General features: G+C 51.5%; 3 protein-coding genes across 6 annotated transcripts in view; 1 reads left to right on the top strand and 2 right to left on the bottom strand.

Annotated features, from left to right (window-relative positions):
• Bcl7c (BAF chromatin remodeling complex subunit BCL7C) overlaps positions 1-2,328 on the bottom strand; it is a 35,213-nt gene extending 32,885 nt beyond the window's left edge. Inside the window, exons 1-4 of one of the 2 annotated variants that reach the window (XM_057779686.1) lie at positions 1,870-2,328; positions 1,333-1,411; positions 895-1,003; positions 651-812 (exon numbers count right to left, since the gene is read on the bottom strand). In XM_057779686.1, the coding sequence (XP_057635669.1) occupies positions 651-812; positions 895-1,003; positions 1,333-1,411; positions 1,870-1,961 (442 nt within the window). In that variant the 5' untranslated portion in view covers positions 1,962-2,328. The remainder of the gene's footprint in view (positions 1-650; positions 813-894; positions 1,004-1,332; positions 1,412-1,869) is intronic. The other variant, XM_057779687.1, reaches the window with a different exon arrangement.
• Positions 2,329-4,902: 2,574 nt separating this feature from the next.
• LOC130879820 (cardiotrophin-1) lies at positions 4,903-9,615 on the top strand. 3 transcript variants are annotated; one of them, XM_057778657.1, is made up of 3 exons: positions 4,903-4,981; positions 6,214-6,332; positions 8,238-9,615. In XM_057778657.1, exons 1-3 carry the CDS (start codon positions 4,957-4,959, stop codon positions 8,703-8,705), a joined length of 612 nt encoding a protein of 203 aa, XP_057634640.1. In that variant the 5' UTR covers positions 4,903-4,956; the 3' UTR covers positions 8,706-9,615. The 3 variants fall into 3 exon arrangements, with proteins under 3 accessions (XP_057634640.1, XP_057634641.1, XP_057634643.1); XM_057778658.1 differs by having other exon boundaries at positions 4,925-4,981; positions 6,217-6,332; XM_057778660.1 differs by lacking the exon at positions 4,903-4,981 and adding an exon at positions 5,153-5,245.
• A 505-nt stretch (positions 9,616-10,120) lies between these two features.
• LOC130879906 (cardiotrophin-2) lies at positions 10,121-12,100 on the bottom strand. The gene is made up of 2 exons (XM_057778731.1): positions 11,939-12,100; positions 10,121-10,592 (listed from the first exon to the last, which is right to left on the bottom strand). The coding sequence occupies exons 1-2, from the start codon at positions 12,098-12,100 to the stop codon at positions 10,134-10,136; spliced, it is 621 nt and encodes a 206-aa protein (XP_057634714.1). The 3' UTR covers positions 10,121-10,133.
• Positions 12,101-16,371: the final 4,271 nt, after the last annotated feature.

Here is a 16,371-nt window from a genome sequence, read left to right as displayed (position 1 = left end):
AGAAATCAGCCACACCTCGGAAGCAGTACTGACCAGACAGGGGGCCGACTACATGAAGACAGAGAAGCTGAAGAGGGCTGAGGCCCAGGGTGTTGGCTCACTGGCTCTGTAAGTCTGGATGATGGGCTCCTCATGTATAAAGAGGAATCACAATAGGATCATCACTCCCAGAAAGTAACAGTGGAGATGAAATGAAAAACCAAACAGCAAGCGTTGACGTGCTCAGAACACCTAGCAGGGAAGGGGCTTTGTTAGCCGGTACTCTACTGCTGCTGATCGCTCTGACTGTCAGAGTTATTTATACCCCGAACAAGTATTTACTGAACGTCTATTATGTATCCCATGGTGTTCTGATGTCACAGGAATGGACATCAATATGGCTGGAGCGAGATGATAACAGGAAAGACAATAAGCAAGCAAAGAAATAAATCTGTGTAAAAATTGCAGACAGTGATACGCTACCCACAAAGACGGACTCAGCCAGAGGACTGGACAGCAGCTGGATGTAATTTCTCCCAGGGACAGGAGAGGTTCCCCCCACCCTCAGGGGGAGCAGGACCAGCGAGAGAGGACATTGACATAGGTACAAGGACAAGATGGTTGGTTCAACTTTGGAGAAGGGAGGGCTCCTGAGAGCCACCTGGTCCTACCTCTCTCCTGGCCCAGCTGTGGGGGCTGAGTATCCTCTGCAATCGCTTCTGGGGGTCCAGTGGGTGACCCGGGGCGGCTGGGCTGGGGAGTCCCCCCAGGGCTGGGCTCTGTGCCTTTCTGCAGTGAACCTTCTGAATGGAAACTCTGGTTGCTGTTCTCATCTGTGGAAGCAAAAGCCAAGTTGGTTGGCCAGAGGGCCTCCCAGTAGCTTCCTTCTCTCCCCATTCCAGAATCTGCACATACCGTTGAGATCCAGCAGGATGAGAGGGCCACCCGCTCTGGGACTGGTGCCCCTGCCGCGTCTCTCCCGGCCACGGGATCGCTCTGCCCCGCCTCCTGCCCGCCGCCGCTCCTGAGGGTTAGAGGGGTAAGGTCAGAGCCAGCTGTCTGGTGAGCACTTACAAATCCTCTCAATACAAATAAAGAAACCTAGCCTTAGAGAAGCAAGAGGCGCTGTCTCAGGTTATGTAGGCTGAGTTAGGTCTTGAACTTGAAGAGGGTGGGGGCATTGGTGTGTGTGTGAGTGTGTGTGTGTGTGCATGTGCGCGCTTATAATCGTTACCATCTGCCTGAGCTCCACACTGGAGTCTCCAAGCCAACTGAAGGTGGAGGCCAAGGTGGGGATGGAAATTGTCTGAGGTTGCACAGACGCAAGGCTTGTTGGGGGTTGGGCTTGCTCACCTCCTCCTGGGGATCCACCACAGGCACCCACTTGAAGATTCGAAGGGAAGTGTCACCCACAGTCACCCAGCGCTTCTCCCTGTGGGAGGGCAGGAGACTGGGTTAGGGAGAACCCTATAGAGCAGGGGGTCAGGGAGATGTGCTAGGGTAAGGGAAGCTTCGCTAACGGCACAGAAACAGAAAGAGCCTTGTAAAGACCAGGGCATAGACGGATATAACTTGGAGCTGCGGTTTTGCAGACACCTGGGGCACTCAGCAGGGCGCCACCAAGGCCTGGCAAGGGACTCTGGCAATGAAGACCCGGGGCCGAGCTTGCAAGAGTGTCAAAGCTTCAGGGGGCGGGGCATAGATGAGGGCTCCCGCTCTGGGAAAGCACCACTCCGGACCACGCTTTGTAGACCTCTGGGAATTGCCGGGGGAGGGGGGGTGCAGGCGATTCAGAGCACAGCTGGTGGGCGGGGGCAGCTGGCCAGGAAAGGGCGGACGCGTTTGGAGGAGGTGGCTCGGCTGTGTCCCTGGCCCAGGGGCAGCGCTCACCATCTCCGGACCTTCTCGATGGTCGCCATCACCTTCTTGATGTCATCTTTGGCCCGGCTCCGGGTTTCGGCCCGCACGGTCCGGCCGGCCATGCTGGCGGGGTTGGGGCCGGGACAGAGCCCGTGGTGGGACGGCCTGCGGTCCGGCGATCTCAGGCTGCGCGCCAGGCCCCGGCGCCGCTCTTTCGGCCTGCCGGCCCTCCGGGAGTTGGCCGCGCCCTCCCTCGCTCCCCAACGCCTCCGCGCGTCCCCGCCTGGCTTCCTGCGACCGCGCCCCGCCCCGGCCCGTCCCCGGAGCGGCCCGGGCGGCGCGGGCTGCTAGAGCCCCGGCCTGGAAGCCCGGCCAGCCCCGCCCCGGCCCGGGCCCGCCCCTCGGGGCGCACGGACGCACAGCGCCCTCTGCCAGCCGCGGAGAGGGAGAGCCGGGGGGCAGCTGTGCGGCTGGACGCGCGCGGCCCGAGCGAGGCGGTGCGTTCCGGCCACGTGGGCACAGGGGTGCGCGAGAGGGACTGTCCTGGTGTGCGTCCGCGGCGGGTGGGCGTCCCTGAAATGCTGTGTGCGCGCGCGTCTGCCCTCTCCAGGCTGCTGGGTTCTACGCTGCCCAACTTAACTTGTTCATCCATTCATTCAAGTCTCATGGACAGTGCCAAGTGCGTGCCAGACTTTCGAGTGGGGAGCGGGCCTCCTCAGCCAGAATGGCGGAAGTGAAAAAGACAGACCGTGTAGATGAGGTAGCAGAGCAACTTGGCATTCCTTGAATCAGGGAACGTACTTGGTAGAGATACTTTGGGAAACTGGCAGTTTTCCAGTAAAGCTAAATTTATGCCAACCCTGTCTCCCAGCAATTCCAGTCCCAAGCTGTCAACGCCCAACCGAAGAAAAATGTGTGCTGTCTAGTTTTTTGTCTGTTCTACACAAACTAGGGTTATTTGGGATGAGGGAACCTTGATTGAGAAAAATGCCTCCATTATGCTGCCCTGTAGGTAAGTTTGTGAGGCATATTCTTGATTAATATTTGTTGTGGGAGAGTCCAGACCACTGTGGGCAGTGGCCGCCCCTGAGCAGATGGGTCCTGGGTACTCGAGGAAAGCAGGCTGAGCAAGCCTTGGGGAACGAGCCAGGGTAAGTAGCGTTACTCCCTGGCCTATGCTTCAGTTCCTTCCTCCAGGTTCCTGCTTTGAGTTCCTGCCCTGACTTCCCTTCATGATGAACTGGCTGTAACTGTGAGCTGAAATAAAGCCTTTCCTCCCGAAATTGCTTTGGATTGTGGGGTTTATCAAAGCGATAGAAACCTCACCAGGACACAATGTTCCTGTATGACCACCAAGACCCAGATACTGGAAAGTTTGTAGCTCTTTTCACAATCTGGAAGCAACTCCTCAGCAGAATGGAATGAAAAACCAGTTATAACCCGCTTACACCATGGTCACAGACACAGCAACCGGAATGACAAAGCCCTGCTATGCCCAACAGTGGGGATGCCTTAAATAAAAGAAGCCAGATGTGACAGCGTGCATTAGCTAATTCTACCATCTAAGTTCAGACAGGACCCTGGTTTAGCTCCCACGTTGCACTGTATAAACGTAGCTCCAGGGAATTCAGCACCCTCTTCTGGCTTCCCCCAGCAGCTGCGCTCAGATGCACATATGCCCCCAACACACCCAACACACACATAAATGAGAAAGAACGAAGATAAGTGCACCTTGGTTTATTTGATTTGACGCTGACCCATCAATAGATAGGGCATGCCCGCTGTGCTGGGTGTATGAGGGGCATCTGCATACTTTTGTGGTCACGCCCACCATGTCCGACGGCATTTCTGGAACCAAACTGTCAGTGATAAAATCTCAGCTCTGTCACACCCACCTGCATGACCTTGGGCAAGTCTGTAACACGGAAATAAGTTAACGTACATACATAGCATCTAGGGCAGTGTCTGGCTCATGATGAATACCCAATAAATACTGCTGGGTAGCGTGTGGCTGTGGCCATTGCGGACAGTCTGGCTTCCAATGTACCTGGAGTGCACTCCAGGAGCGAATGCCTTGTTCTGATGGCTTCCTCACGCTAATGTCCTCACACAGGCCTTTTGCTCCCAAATTCCATTATCTGACGCCTGAAACCTAATGTGGGTCCTCTCTGTGCCAGAGCCCAAGACAGAGTAGGTGCTTGGCACCAATTGTAGAGACAAGTGTGTGCAAGACTTTCCATATCTCCCCCAGGGTGACAAGCTGCTGTTTGGATGTGAACTGTCTGAAATCTGTGCTCACCTGTGTGAGAGGCTGCATTCCACTGCCTAGATACACACACATAAGTGTGTGTGTGTGTGTGTGTGTGTGAGAGAGAGAGAGAGAGAGAGAGAGAGAGAGAGAGAGAGAGAGAGAGAGTCTGGGTCCAGATGCCTAAACACACATACATGTATGTGTGAATCTGGGTCGGGATGCCTAAACATTGTGTGTGTGTGTGTGTGTGTGTGTGTGTGTGTGTGAGTGTAAGGGGTCTATAACAGTAAGGTGAGGGAAAGACCTGTCTCACTTCCGATGAGAGTGACAGAGAAGGTAGAAGGCATCTAAAACAAGAAGCTAGGCCGGGTGTGTGTGTGTGTGTGTGTGTGTGTGTGTGTATGCCTTAGGTGCGCCCTAATCTAGACAGGCCTACCCTGGCTTCTCTCTCTGTCTTGGCCTAGGGGGAGGACCGGCCTTGGTTCCTCTCCTGCCAGCCCTGATGCTTTCCCAGCTTCCTCTCAAAGCAGCCCTTATTGTCAAGCTCTGCCTCAGGTCAGAGCCTGAGTCTCCTCCTACTAGCAAGACACAAGAGCTGCCTTAAAGGCCCAAGTGCCCATTCGCTGTGCCAACACCTGCCTTCCCACTCTGGCCCCTTCCCAGTCTAAGCCTCACAAGCGGGTTACTGAGCTCAGAGCCAAGGAATCTTGCCTGAAAGTAGTGGTGGGAAGGAAATGTTTGGGGTCTGAGCTATGATTGGCCGAACCCGAGCCACGCCCCTAACCCTTTCCCCCCTTTTCCCCCCCTCCCCTCCTCCCCTCCTGTAGGGGTGTGTTGAGGGAAACCGGGATCGGCCAGGGGCCAACATGAGCCAGAGGGAGGGAAGTTTGGGTAAGGGGCTGAGATACTGGATCCTGGGTCCCTAACGAGAATAGGAGTGAGGGGGGGTCGAAAGCTGGGGTTTGGATTCCTGTCAACACCGAGTCTGGGAGGGGAAAGACCTGGCGGGGGGGAGGGGTCGGGAGAGGGAGGAGACGCCGGTGTCAGGTAACCGGCGGGTGAGTTGGGAGAAAGGGCAGGAGCAAGGGTTTAGAGGAGGCCTGGAGTTGAAGCTTCAGGGTCTTGGGTTCAGGGGTTAGAGCACCGACTATATGGGTGAGTACACCCTGAAGAAGGGCTGGGGTCGGGCTGGGGCCGGATAACAGTGCCTCTCAGAGTATTAGGAGAGAATCAAAGCTGGAGGATTAGAGGGAGAAGCTAGTTAAGGAAGCTTCATAACTCCTACGGAGGATTTATGAGTGACAGGAAGAGAGCAAAGTACGGGCTTCTGAGATCTTGGCCCGCTGTGGAAAATCAGACGAAAGGGATTATCGGGTCGGGACTACATTCCCCAGCATGCATTAGAATTCATGCGGTGTGCATCTTGGGAAATGTAGTCGTCTTCCTTTGGCACCGCTCTCAGATTTGTGCCAGCGATAGGTCAGACTGTCGTTGATACATTGATGCTGTTGAGCCTAGCACCTCACCTGGAAGCATCAGGAAGAGATGTGTCTTCGGTTTCTCTATCTGTAGAACAGGCCGGGAAAACGTGTTTCAAGGTGAAGTTCTGTGCTTCAGTGATGCTGACTGAATTCAACCAACAGTTGGAGAAATCCAAAGATATATGAACTTTGTCCTTAAAGGGTCTCGGGATAGCAATGGTGGTATAGGGTAAGCATAGCTGCCTTCTAAGGAGTTTCGGAATAAGGCAGATTCACACGGATAAAAGAAGCTACCTTGGAAGTATGAACAAATTACCTAAAGTGAAAGAAGAAACTGATTTGAGGTAGTGAGAACCTGAAGAAACTGATTTGAGGTAGTGAGAACCTGAAGGAGACAGATTATGAATTTGTTCTTAATAGCATTTCTGCAGTGATTTGGAGACAGGAGAGACAATTCACATAGAGAAACTACTTGGGACCTGGTTTTCCCTCCATTGGGATGGGACATAGTCCTCCTAGCTTGAATGTTAGCCTTCAGAACAGAACCTCTGGGTTTGGAAAGAGCCAGTTTAGGAAAGATAATTAAGGAGTGGAATTGGGTTGTGCTCATAACCCCTCATTCCCCTCCCTCGTTCCCACCAGAAGATTCCCAGGATGACTCCCCAATCTCCTTCCTTCCCCATTTGGAGGCCAAGATCCGCCAGACACACAACCTTGCACAACTTCTGACCAAATACTCAGAACAACTGCTGGAGGAATACGTGAGTAGGGACTGGGGTGTGGGGTGGAGGAGCACACACCTCCAGCTGCTGGAGGAATATGTGAGTAGGGACTGGGGTGTGGGGTGGGGGAGCATGCCCCACAGAGGTCTTCACCCATTTCTTCCACCTCATCCCCAGCAGTGGCAATCAGAGTTTCTGAGGGGAACATTAACTTTCTTCTGGCCACACAGTAAAGTGGAGGACCCCATCAGTGATACTGAGCCTCCTGGAGGCTCCATCCTTGGTGCCAGATGTCAGAACCAGTGTGAGGAACCAGAGGGAGCTCTGGGAGTCAGGAAACCTAGATCTGGGCTCAGTATGCTCTTGAGGTCTCTTTGCACTGTCAAATGAAGCAGTTGAACAATATGAACTGTGACCATTTCCACCTGGGACATTTAGAGAAGCCAAGAAGGGGTTTCAGTCAGGGGCAAAAGTTCTACCCATGAGGGACTCTCCAGAACAAAGGGGCCCGCCAACAGTCCTATCCTGGCCACATAAAAAAGACTCTTCTAGATTACCAGGCGCAGTAAAGGCTGGTGTTTTGATTCAGACTGTAGGGTTGCTAACTTAAGACCTTGGGATGTAGCGGTAAACCTTAAAGAGGAATCTAACACTGGCAGTAGGAGGATATAGCCAGCTTTGTCAGCAGACCAAACTCCATCTCTGCTGCTTCCCAGGGAACCTACTGCCAATCATGGCTTGTGTTCCTCCCATTTTTAAATTATATTCATTTATTTTGTGTGCATGTGTGTGGGCACCCAAGTGTCATGGCGTGTAATGAAAGTCAGACGACAACTGAGGGACTTGGTTTTCTCTTTTGCCGTGTGGATCCCGGGATCAAACTCAGGTTGTCAGACCGGCAACCATCTCAGTGGGCCGCGGGTTTCTTACTTACAAAGCCATCTTCGTCATTATCACCCATCTTTAGGAAGACACCGTATTCAAAGCAGCAACCACGAGGCCTGCATCCGAGGCAAGATATGCAAAGAATAAATATTATTGTTAGAGCATTTGACAAATTACAAGTCCCCTTTGTCTTCCATTTGGTGGCAATCGAGTAGGGAAGAGGAAGTGAATTTGACTTGGTCCCTGCACTGTTTCTGTGGTCCTCGAGAGACCTCTGGTAGAAAGACAGAACAGGGAGCATTCTTTATTCTCACAGACAAGAAGGCCGAAGCCAAAAGAAGGCAATGGTCTTGTGGGATGTCACAGCTAGTAAGTGGCAGATAGGAGTTAAACCTAGGGCTGGGACTGGAGATACGGTTTAACTGGTAAAGGGGCTTGCCAGGCAATTGTGACCAGAGTTTGATCCCCAAAACCAACATAAAGGTGGCAGAAAACCGACTCTGTGAAGTTGTCTTTGCCTCTCACCTGTGCAGTGTGGTGCCATCCTCCCAGCACACCGTGGGCACACGCCAGCCCTTGGGAGGCAGAGGCGGGTTGATCTCTGTGAATTTGAGGCCAGCCTAGCCAGCAAAAGCTATAGTGAGACCCTGTCTCAAAATAAACAAGGAAAGCTAGGTGTGGTGGCGCACACCTTTAATCCCAGCACTCCAGAGGCTGGCGGATCTCCGTGAGTTCGAGGCCAGCCTGGTCTACAGTGTGAGTTCCAGGATACTACATAGTGAGACTGTTTTCTCAAAAGTATTCCCCGATAAAAGTAATTTAAAAAAAATATTTATAGAGTTCTTCCTGGATTCTAACGCTTAACTCTTATTAGCTGTTAGAGAAACAAAGACAGTGGTGTGCAAGCCCGTGTAATTTCTTAGTTTAATCTCAAACACAATAGGATCAATCATTTGCAAGAAACTAAGGCCCCACGAGAGGGGAGGAGGGCTGTTAGGAGTGGACGAGCCCCCAACAAGGTCCCAGGAGCCCGGCTGACCGGTGGCCATATCTCCACAGGTACAGCAGCAGGGAGACCCCTTTGGGCTGCCGGGCTTCTCACCACCGCGGATTTCCCTGGCCGGCCTGAGCGGCCCAGCGCCGAGCCACGCGGGGCTACCGCTGTCCGAGCGGCTGCGTCTGGACGCGGCCGCCTTGAGTGCGCTCCCCGCGCTGTTGGATGCTGTGCGCCGCCACCAGGCGGAGCTGAACCCGCGCGCCCCGCGCCTGCTGCGGAGCCTGGAGGAAGCGGCGCGCCAGGCTCGCGCCCTGGGAGCCGCGCTAGAGACGGTGTTGGCGGCTCTGGGCGCAGCAGCCCGCGGGCCCAGAGCGGAGCCCACCGCCACCACCACCCATTACAACGCCAACAGCACTGCGGGCGTCTTCTCAGCCAAGGTGCTGGGGCTCCACGTGTGCGGCCTCTATGGCGAGTGGGTGAGCCGCACCGAGGGCGACCTGAGCCAGCTGGTGCCTGGAGGCGTCGCCTGAGAGTTAGTACTGTTCTTGCAAGCTCACTCTGTCCCACCTCTTTGGCTTCCAATTCTCTCTCTCCATATGAGTCACTGTGTTCTTGCCCTGTCCCCGTCTTTCTGCAGTATTGTGGTCTCTTTCTCTTTGATCTTGTTTCCTCAGGGAGCTCCGTGCCTACCTGTTTCTCTTTTTTTCCCTCTTTTCCTCCCGTCTTGATTTTTTTTTCCTTCAGGAGGTTTCTATTTCTCGTTCCACGTCTCTTGCTCTTTGTTTGCTTGCTTGTTCATTTTTGAAACAGGGTCTTACTAGGTAGCCGTGGATGACCTGAAGAAGCTCGCTATGTAGACCAGCTGGCCTAAAACTCACAGAGCTCCACCTGCCTCTGACTCCCAGTTTCTCCATCTCTCTCCCCATGGTCACCACGGAGGTGACACTTTCTATCCCTTTAGTTCCTTTGTCCTTTCCTAACCAGAAGTGCAAGACCACCTCCCTCAGGACCATCTGTCTCCCTGGTGCCTCTCTCCTCCCGCCAGATCCTTTAGAGCCTTACCCCTCCCCCTTCAATGCCCTTCCTTTTCTTACCTCCATATCCCGTTCCCAGGGGCCCCAGCCCTAGCCTGGTCTATGGAGAGGGAAAGTCAAAAGCATCTTAAGAGAGTTTTATTTGAGAATAAATTAATATTTGTAAATAAATGTTTAACAATAAAATCACAATTTAATGAAACACAGTTGTTGCATATGGGGAATGAGAGTTGAGGAGAAAAGGATCTTTAGCGCACAGGAGGTGGGTTCCCGCCCACAGAGGCACAGTACAAATCCACGAAGGGCCCAGGCCAGGGATACCACTTGTCAGTCCTGACCACAAAGTAGGTGTCCTCAGCAGGAAGCAGATGAGGAAGAGCCCTGGTGATTGTGGCTGGGCGTTGGGCCTCCATCCATTGGACAATTCAACAGAAGCCGCCAATGGAGAGGCAGATTGGGGACAAGAACTCGAGCAAAAAGAGGCCTGAGTTCAGAAAGGCCGTGTTCTCACCTGGGAGCTGAGGTAGACAGAGACAGGAAGCAAGCCCCAGGACTTCCTCAAATACAGGAAGAGCAAAGTCAGGGCAGGGCAAGCCCAGGGGGGAGACCAGCTGTCCTCTCCCTAGGGTGGGAAGTGAAGCCTCTTCAGAAGGGCTCTTCTTTACAACCAGGTAGTAGGACTATCAACACTCTGTTTGTTGATCCATCAGATGGGTCCATGGAGTCCTGCCCAGATCCGGAAGGGAGTTGCTAGGACCCAGCAGGAAGACCCAGGCCATAAGGAGTGGAGGCTTGGCTTCCAGAAAATAGTTCAAATGCTTGGCTCAGGGGTCCTGACTGCTAAGTAAGATATGATGTGTTCTCCATCTCAGAATGAGTCCTCTGAGAGAAAAGCCTTGGGACTTCTGACAGAAGGCCGACCTTCTATGCTGGGTACTTGGCCTTGAGTAGAGCCAAGTCCCTCACAGCCCGATCCGTCCAGTGACCATATTCCCGGGTCACTATGTAGCCTCGACATTTCCTCTCAAAGGCTGAGGCCCCAAAAGGGACAAGTCCCAGAGTATCCTCTTCTGGGGGAATGGGCAGCCCCAGGGCAGTCATGATAGCAGCCATGTTGCCCAGTAGGCCTTGGGCCCTGAGTCTTGCCGCTCCTAGCTGGGCCAACAGAATGGGACTGCCAGGATTTAGATCACTCTGGTCGTCCCCCACAAGCTGGAGGTGCTGGGTCAAGGCCAGGAAGGCTCCCTGGGCTCGCCTCAGCCGCTCTGCATCGTCCATAGCGTGCCAGATCTTGAAGGAGACTGCAGCCGGAGGCAGGCTGCTGAGCTGGAGTTCCGGGGCTGAAAAGCCAGGGTCACTGAAGGGGCTGCCCTGGTACTGGAGCTGTATGAGAGACAGACAAATAGAAGGGAAGTGACTGAAGGAGTTTCTGGGGAGACATCTTCCCTCTGAAACTGGCATTTCCCCAGAGAAGCCACCATCCACCGCCCTTTGGGAGCTGCAGGGGTAAGCAAGCGCACTGCTGGCTCCATTACGTCCTCTGTGCACCAACTGTGCCTCACTGAACCGCAAGAACCCATAGCTCTGCGTGGCAGTACTGTACAGTGGTAGGAAATAACACACTTAAGTGTGTGACCTGCAATAAGGGGAGAACCACATACTGATATAGGAATACCAGTGAGCACTATGACTGTATGTTCAGCCCGAGCACATTATTAAAATGTAACAGCTGATGTTTCTCTCTCTTTTGTCTTCTTCTTCTTTTTTTTTTGTGGGGTTTGTTTGTTTTTCATTTTTTGAGACAGGGTTTCTCTGTAACTTCGGAGCCTGTCCTGGAACTCACTCTGTAGACCAGGCTGGCCTCGAACTCACAGAGATCCACCTGCCTCTCCCTCCTGAATGCTGCGATTAAATGCTTGCGCCACCACTGCCTGGCTCTTTATTTTTAAAATAGGATTTCATTGTCTATCTGTGTGTAGGCTGGCCTCAAACTCACAGAGTTCAACCTGCTTCTCTTCCCCTGTTGCTGGTCTGGAAGATATGAGTCAACATGCCCAACCTAGAGCCTGGATTTTGTAATCACACTGATGTAAAGGAAAACCGCAGTGGGAGAGTTGTGAACTCCAGGGTCAGGCCAGGCAGTTGTGTGAGTTAGGAAGGGACAGGCTCAGATGAGGACAACGGCATCCCTGTCCCTGCTACCGAGAATGGAAACCAGCACGCATGGGTCAAGCAAACCAACATCCAAGACTCAGCAAGCTGCCAGTTCTACATCTAGACAGTAAGTGTGCGGGTGGGAGCTTCTAGTAAGGAGTTCCGCAGACCTGGTCCCAGACGCTGGCTTTGCGCTCCCTAGCTCAGTACCTGAAGGCAAATTACCTACCTCTCTACAGCTCCACCTTCTCACCTGTAAAATGGATTCTAGCTCCACCTCTCAGAGACATTTGAAGAGTCCAGGAACCAATGGGATGGAGCAAGCCCAGGGCATGAGGTGGCTCCAGGACAACACATGTGAAGTGAACACGGGTTCGATTCCCCGCACCCACACGGCAGCCTACAACTTCCCTTGGCCCCAGTTCCAGGAGATCTGATGCCCTCTTTTGGTTTCCTCAGGCTAAGAGCCACCGCACCCTCAGGCTCACAGAGGGGGGGTCTCCTGGACCTGCTCTGCTTGCCCTGTCCAGGCCAGAACCTCCCCCAGACCCCTGCCTGTGCCCAGTGTCACTCACATAGGTCTGCAGCAGTGCTGATGTGTTCTTCTGCATGTAGAGAGCCAGGCTATACGCTTGACTGATGGGCTCTGATGGGGAGATGGGGGCTGCAGGACTGAGGGGTGGCAACAGGCTCAGGAGGCAGAGGGGAGCTGGTACAGAACACAAGAGAGTCCACATTAAGTCCCTGGTCCCCTCATCAGGCATTCATTCCAACAGTGTCTTCGAGGAGGACAGCTTTTGTGGACTGATGTCTATTCAAGTCAGAGCAAAGTTACCTGGTTGACAGATTGTTTCATGCCCAGAACTCACCTTTGAGACAAGGTCTCACTGTATAACCCTGGCTGTTCTAGAGTTCACTATGTAGACCAGGCTGGCCTCAAACTCATAGAAATCCACCTGCCTCTGCTTCCTGAGTGTTGGGATTATAGGCCTGTACCACCGCATGCAATTGTGGGAGTGTTTCTTATCTGAATGCTCGTTAGAAATGTTCCCTTTATAAGAACCCATCCAGGCCAGGCAGGCGGTGGTGGCGCATGCCTTTAACCTTAGCATTTGGGAGGCAGAGGCAGGCGGATCTCTGTGAGTTCGAGATCTACAAGAGCTAGTTCCAGAACAGGTTCCAAAGCTACACAGAGAATCCCTGTCTTAAAAAAACAAAACAGGCCGGGCGGTGGTGGCGCACGCCTTTAATCCCAGCACTCGGGAGGCAGAGGCAGGCGGATCTCTGTGAGTTCGAGACCAGCCTGGTCTACAGAGCTAGTTCCAGGACAAGCTCCAAAACCACAGAGAAACCCTGTCTCAAAAAACCAAAAAAAAAAGAAAAAAAAAAAAAGAAAAAACAAAACAAAACAAAAACAAACAAAAAAATCCAGCTGTACTAGGCCACCTACAAGTACAATGTGTACCTTTCTGTACATTCATTACTTTTAGTAAAAATTTAAAACAGTCCAGAGAGATGGCTCAGCAGTTAAGAGCACTGGCTGCTCTCCCAAAAGACCCAACTTCAAGTCCCAGCACCCACATGGTGGCCTACAACTTTCCTTAGCTCCAGTTCCAGGAGATCCAATGCCTTCTTTTTGGCTTCCTTAGGCACTAAAAACAATAAAATTAAAAACAACAGCAACAACAAACTTAAAAAAAAAAATCGGGGCCGGGCGGTGGTGGCGCACGCCTTTAATCCCAGCACTTGGGAGGCAGAGGCAGGCGAATCTCTGTGAGTTGGAGACCAGCCTGGTCTACAAGAGCTAGTTCCAGGACAGGCTCCAAAACCACAGAGAAACCCTGCTTGAAAAACAAAAACAAAAACAAAAAAAAAATCAAAAGATGTCCCCAGAATCTAATTGCCTCACTCCTTACCGCCTGTAGCGCCTCGGGTTGATCCTAGTCACTTCCCCTCTCCTCTGGTCTCCAGTCCCACCTGATGGCCTCCTGTGCAGTCTTTCCCATCCAAGCATGTCCCTCTACTGTTCCAGCATCCCATGATCCCTCCCATCCAAGCATGTCCCTCCACTGTTCCAGCATCCCCATGGCTCCTTCCTCATCCAGTGTAGACAGAAGTCCCCAGGTGGACTGCAAAGACTCTGTTCCCTCAGCATTTTCTCTCCTTATGTTCTTCCCACATTTCCTCCTTCATGACCTCACCCTTGCTGTGCCCCACAGGAACCCCCAAAACATTTCCAAGGCTGTGTCCTTCCTTTTCTTTGGGTCTCAGCTCAGCAAAGCCTGGCCCCCATATCAAAAGTTGGTCTCAGCAGGTAAAAGAACTTCCAAGCGAGGCTGGCAAGCTGAGTTTGATCCTCAGAACACACAGTGGAAAGGAGAGAAGCAAGTTCTGAAATTCCTCCTCTGGCCTCTTCATATATGCACACACATCACACATGGCTCACACAACAGTAATAAATACAGTATTAGAAAACAGTGTCCCTCTCCTGATTTATCATCTTTAGAGACCATGTTGCCTACAATTATGTATTTGTTTTGTTTTGAAACAACTTTATTTTATGTGCATTGGTGTGAAGGTGTCAGATCCCCTAGAACTGGAATTACAGACAGTTGTGAGCTGACATGTGGGTGCTGGGAATTGAACCTGGGTCCTCTGGAAGAGCAACCAATGCTCTTAATCACTGAGCCATCTCTCCAGCCCATTTTGTTTTTGTGTTTGTTTGTTTGTTTGTTCAAGACAGAATTTCTCTGTGTAGCCTTGGAACTGGAACTCTGGTTCCTGTCCTGGAACTCTGTCTATAGACCAAGCTAGCCTCGAACTCACCGAGATCCCCCTACCCCTGCCTCCCAAGTACTGGGATTAAAGGTGTGTGCCACCACTGCTGGTTTTATTTATTTATGTATTTATTCATTTATTCATTATTTATTTTGTTATTTGTTTACTTACAATTTGTTGCTACAGCTCCCTAATGTCGCCCCAGGAAAGAGAACCCTTACATGGTTCGTTGCTGCCTTCCATACATTATTTGTTTTTTTTTTTTTTTTTTTTTTTTGGTTTTTCGAGACAGGGTTTCTCTGTGGTTTTGGAGCCTGTCCTGGAAGTAGCTCTGTAGACCAGGCTGGTCTCGAACTCACAGAGATCCGCCTGCCTCTGCCTCCCGAGTACTGGGATTAAAGGCGTGCGCCACCACTGCCTGGTCATACATTATTTGTTGAGTGAATGTAGCAACAGTCTTATTTCCAGGTTCTCGCTCTCTCCCTTTCTCTCTCTATTGAGTTCTATAGTCAGTATTTATTTATTTAATATCTTGACTACCAGACAAAGGAAGGGTTTCATTGTAACACACAATGCACACACACACACTTTATTCTTACCCTCTCCTATTCTTCTCCCCCTTTTTAAGGTTTCTTCCCCCAAAAACATCCCCTTTCTGTTTTCATGTCACATGTATTCCATTGCCCCCCCTTGTCCCCTCTCCCCCACTTTTTCCCCTCTCATTTATGTCCTACACATGCATATAAACAGGTTCACATGCAATATTTGTCTGAATCTAGCTTATTTTGCCTAACACCATGATCTTGCTTCTCTTCATTTTGCTTGAAAATGTTATAATTTCGCTCTTCTATAGCTGAATGAAATTTCATTGTGTGTAAGTATTCCATTTCCTTTTTTCCATTCGTACGTTGATGGGCACCTACACAAGTTCCAGGCCCTGGCCATTGTAACGTGCAATGTGATGTGCAGCTATCTCTGCGGTATTCCAGCCTTCTTGTTTATTTGAGACAGGGTCTCTGTGCAGAACCACACCCAGTCTCTGCGGGGCTAGAGACAACCCCAAAGCTACGTGCATGCAGTATGAATATTCTCCCAACTGAGCCTGGCAGCCCAGGCCCCAGCATGCCTTTCATGCTTGGTTTTCACATGCAATCTCACTAAATGCTCAGGCTGGCCCCGAGCTTTCTTTCCATCCTCCTGCTTAGTCTCCTGAGTGATGAGATTGCAGGCATCTGTGCTGATTGTTTTCCACTGAATACATGCTGACAATCATCGTCCTCCCAAATCCCTGATGGAGCTTGTGCTCCCCTCAACAGTGTGAGAGGCTCACCCACCCGGTAGGAGGAAGGTAAGTGCACATGGTCCCCTTAGTTCATTTAGGTCCCTAAACTCAGAACCAGTTGGGAGAAAACTGAGAGTAAGGGGGCAGGTGCAGTGTAAGCTTTCAATCCCAGCACTGGGGGCGGGCAGAGGGGGACAGATCTCTGAGTGTTGGTGCACATCTTTAATTCCAGCACTTGGAAGGCAGAGGCAGGTGGATCTCTGTGAGTTTGGGGCCAGTCAGGTCTATAGAGCAAGTTTCAGGACAGCCAGGTCTGTTACACAGTGAACCCCTTTCTCAAAAAAACAAAACAAAACAACAACAAAAAAAAAAACCACACAACAACAAACGAATGAATGAATGAATGAATGAATGAATGAATGAATGAGCAGGTAAGACAAGAAGACTGAGAGTAGAAAGCTTTCATCACCTATTCAGGAAGTTTGAGTGAGCTCATCTCTTCTCATGCACCATTATATTTTACTTGTCTGTTTGTAGACGGTGTCTTGTTATGGAGCCTAGGATGGAACTTGCTATGTACTCCAAGCTAGCCTCAAACTCACCATCCTCCAGCCTCAACCTCCCAAGTGTTGGGATCACAGGCATGTACCAGCATCCCCAGTGTGATTCATTTCTTTGCAGCACAAATCTGACCAGGTAATCACCATGGCACTGTAGACGCTGTCAGTCCCCTCCTGCCTGTCCCAAATCTCTGAATATATAGTTATCTCTCTTTGTCTGCACCCCCATATTCATGCAACTGCAGAGGGAACTGTGTCTGCACCCCCATATTCATGCAACTGCAGAGGGAAAATTACTTTTGTTTCTTTCTTTGTTTTTTGTTTTATCGAGACAGGGTTTCTCTGTGTAGTTTTGGAGCCTGTTCTGGAACTTACTCTGTAAACCAGG

Source organism: Chionomys nivalis, chromosome 8 (assembly GCF_950005125.1).
Source record: "Chionomys nivalis chromosome 8, mChiNiv1.1, whole genome shotgun sequence".
NCBI classification, from domain to species: Eukaryota; Metazoa; Chordata; class Mammalia; order Rodentia; family Cricetidae; genus Chionomys; species Chionomys nivalis.
Note: the sequence above shows the minus strand (reverse complement) of the source record. Positions and strands in the feature narration are given on the sequence as shown.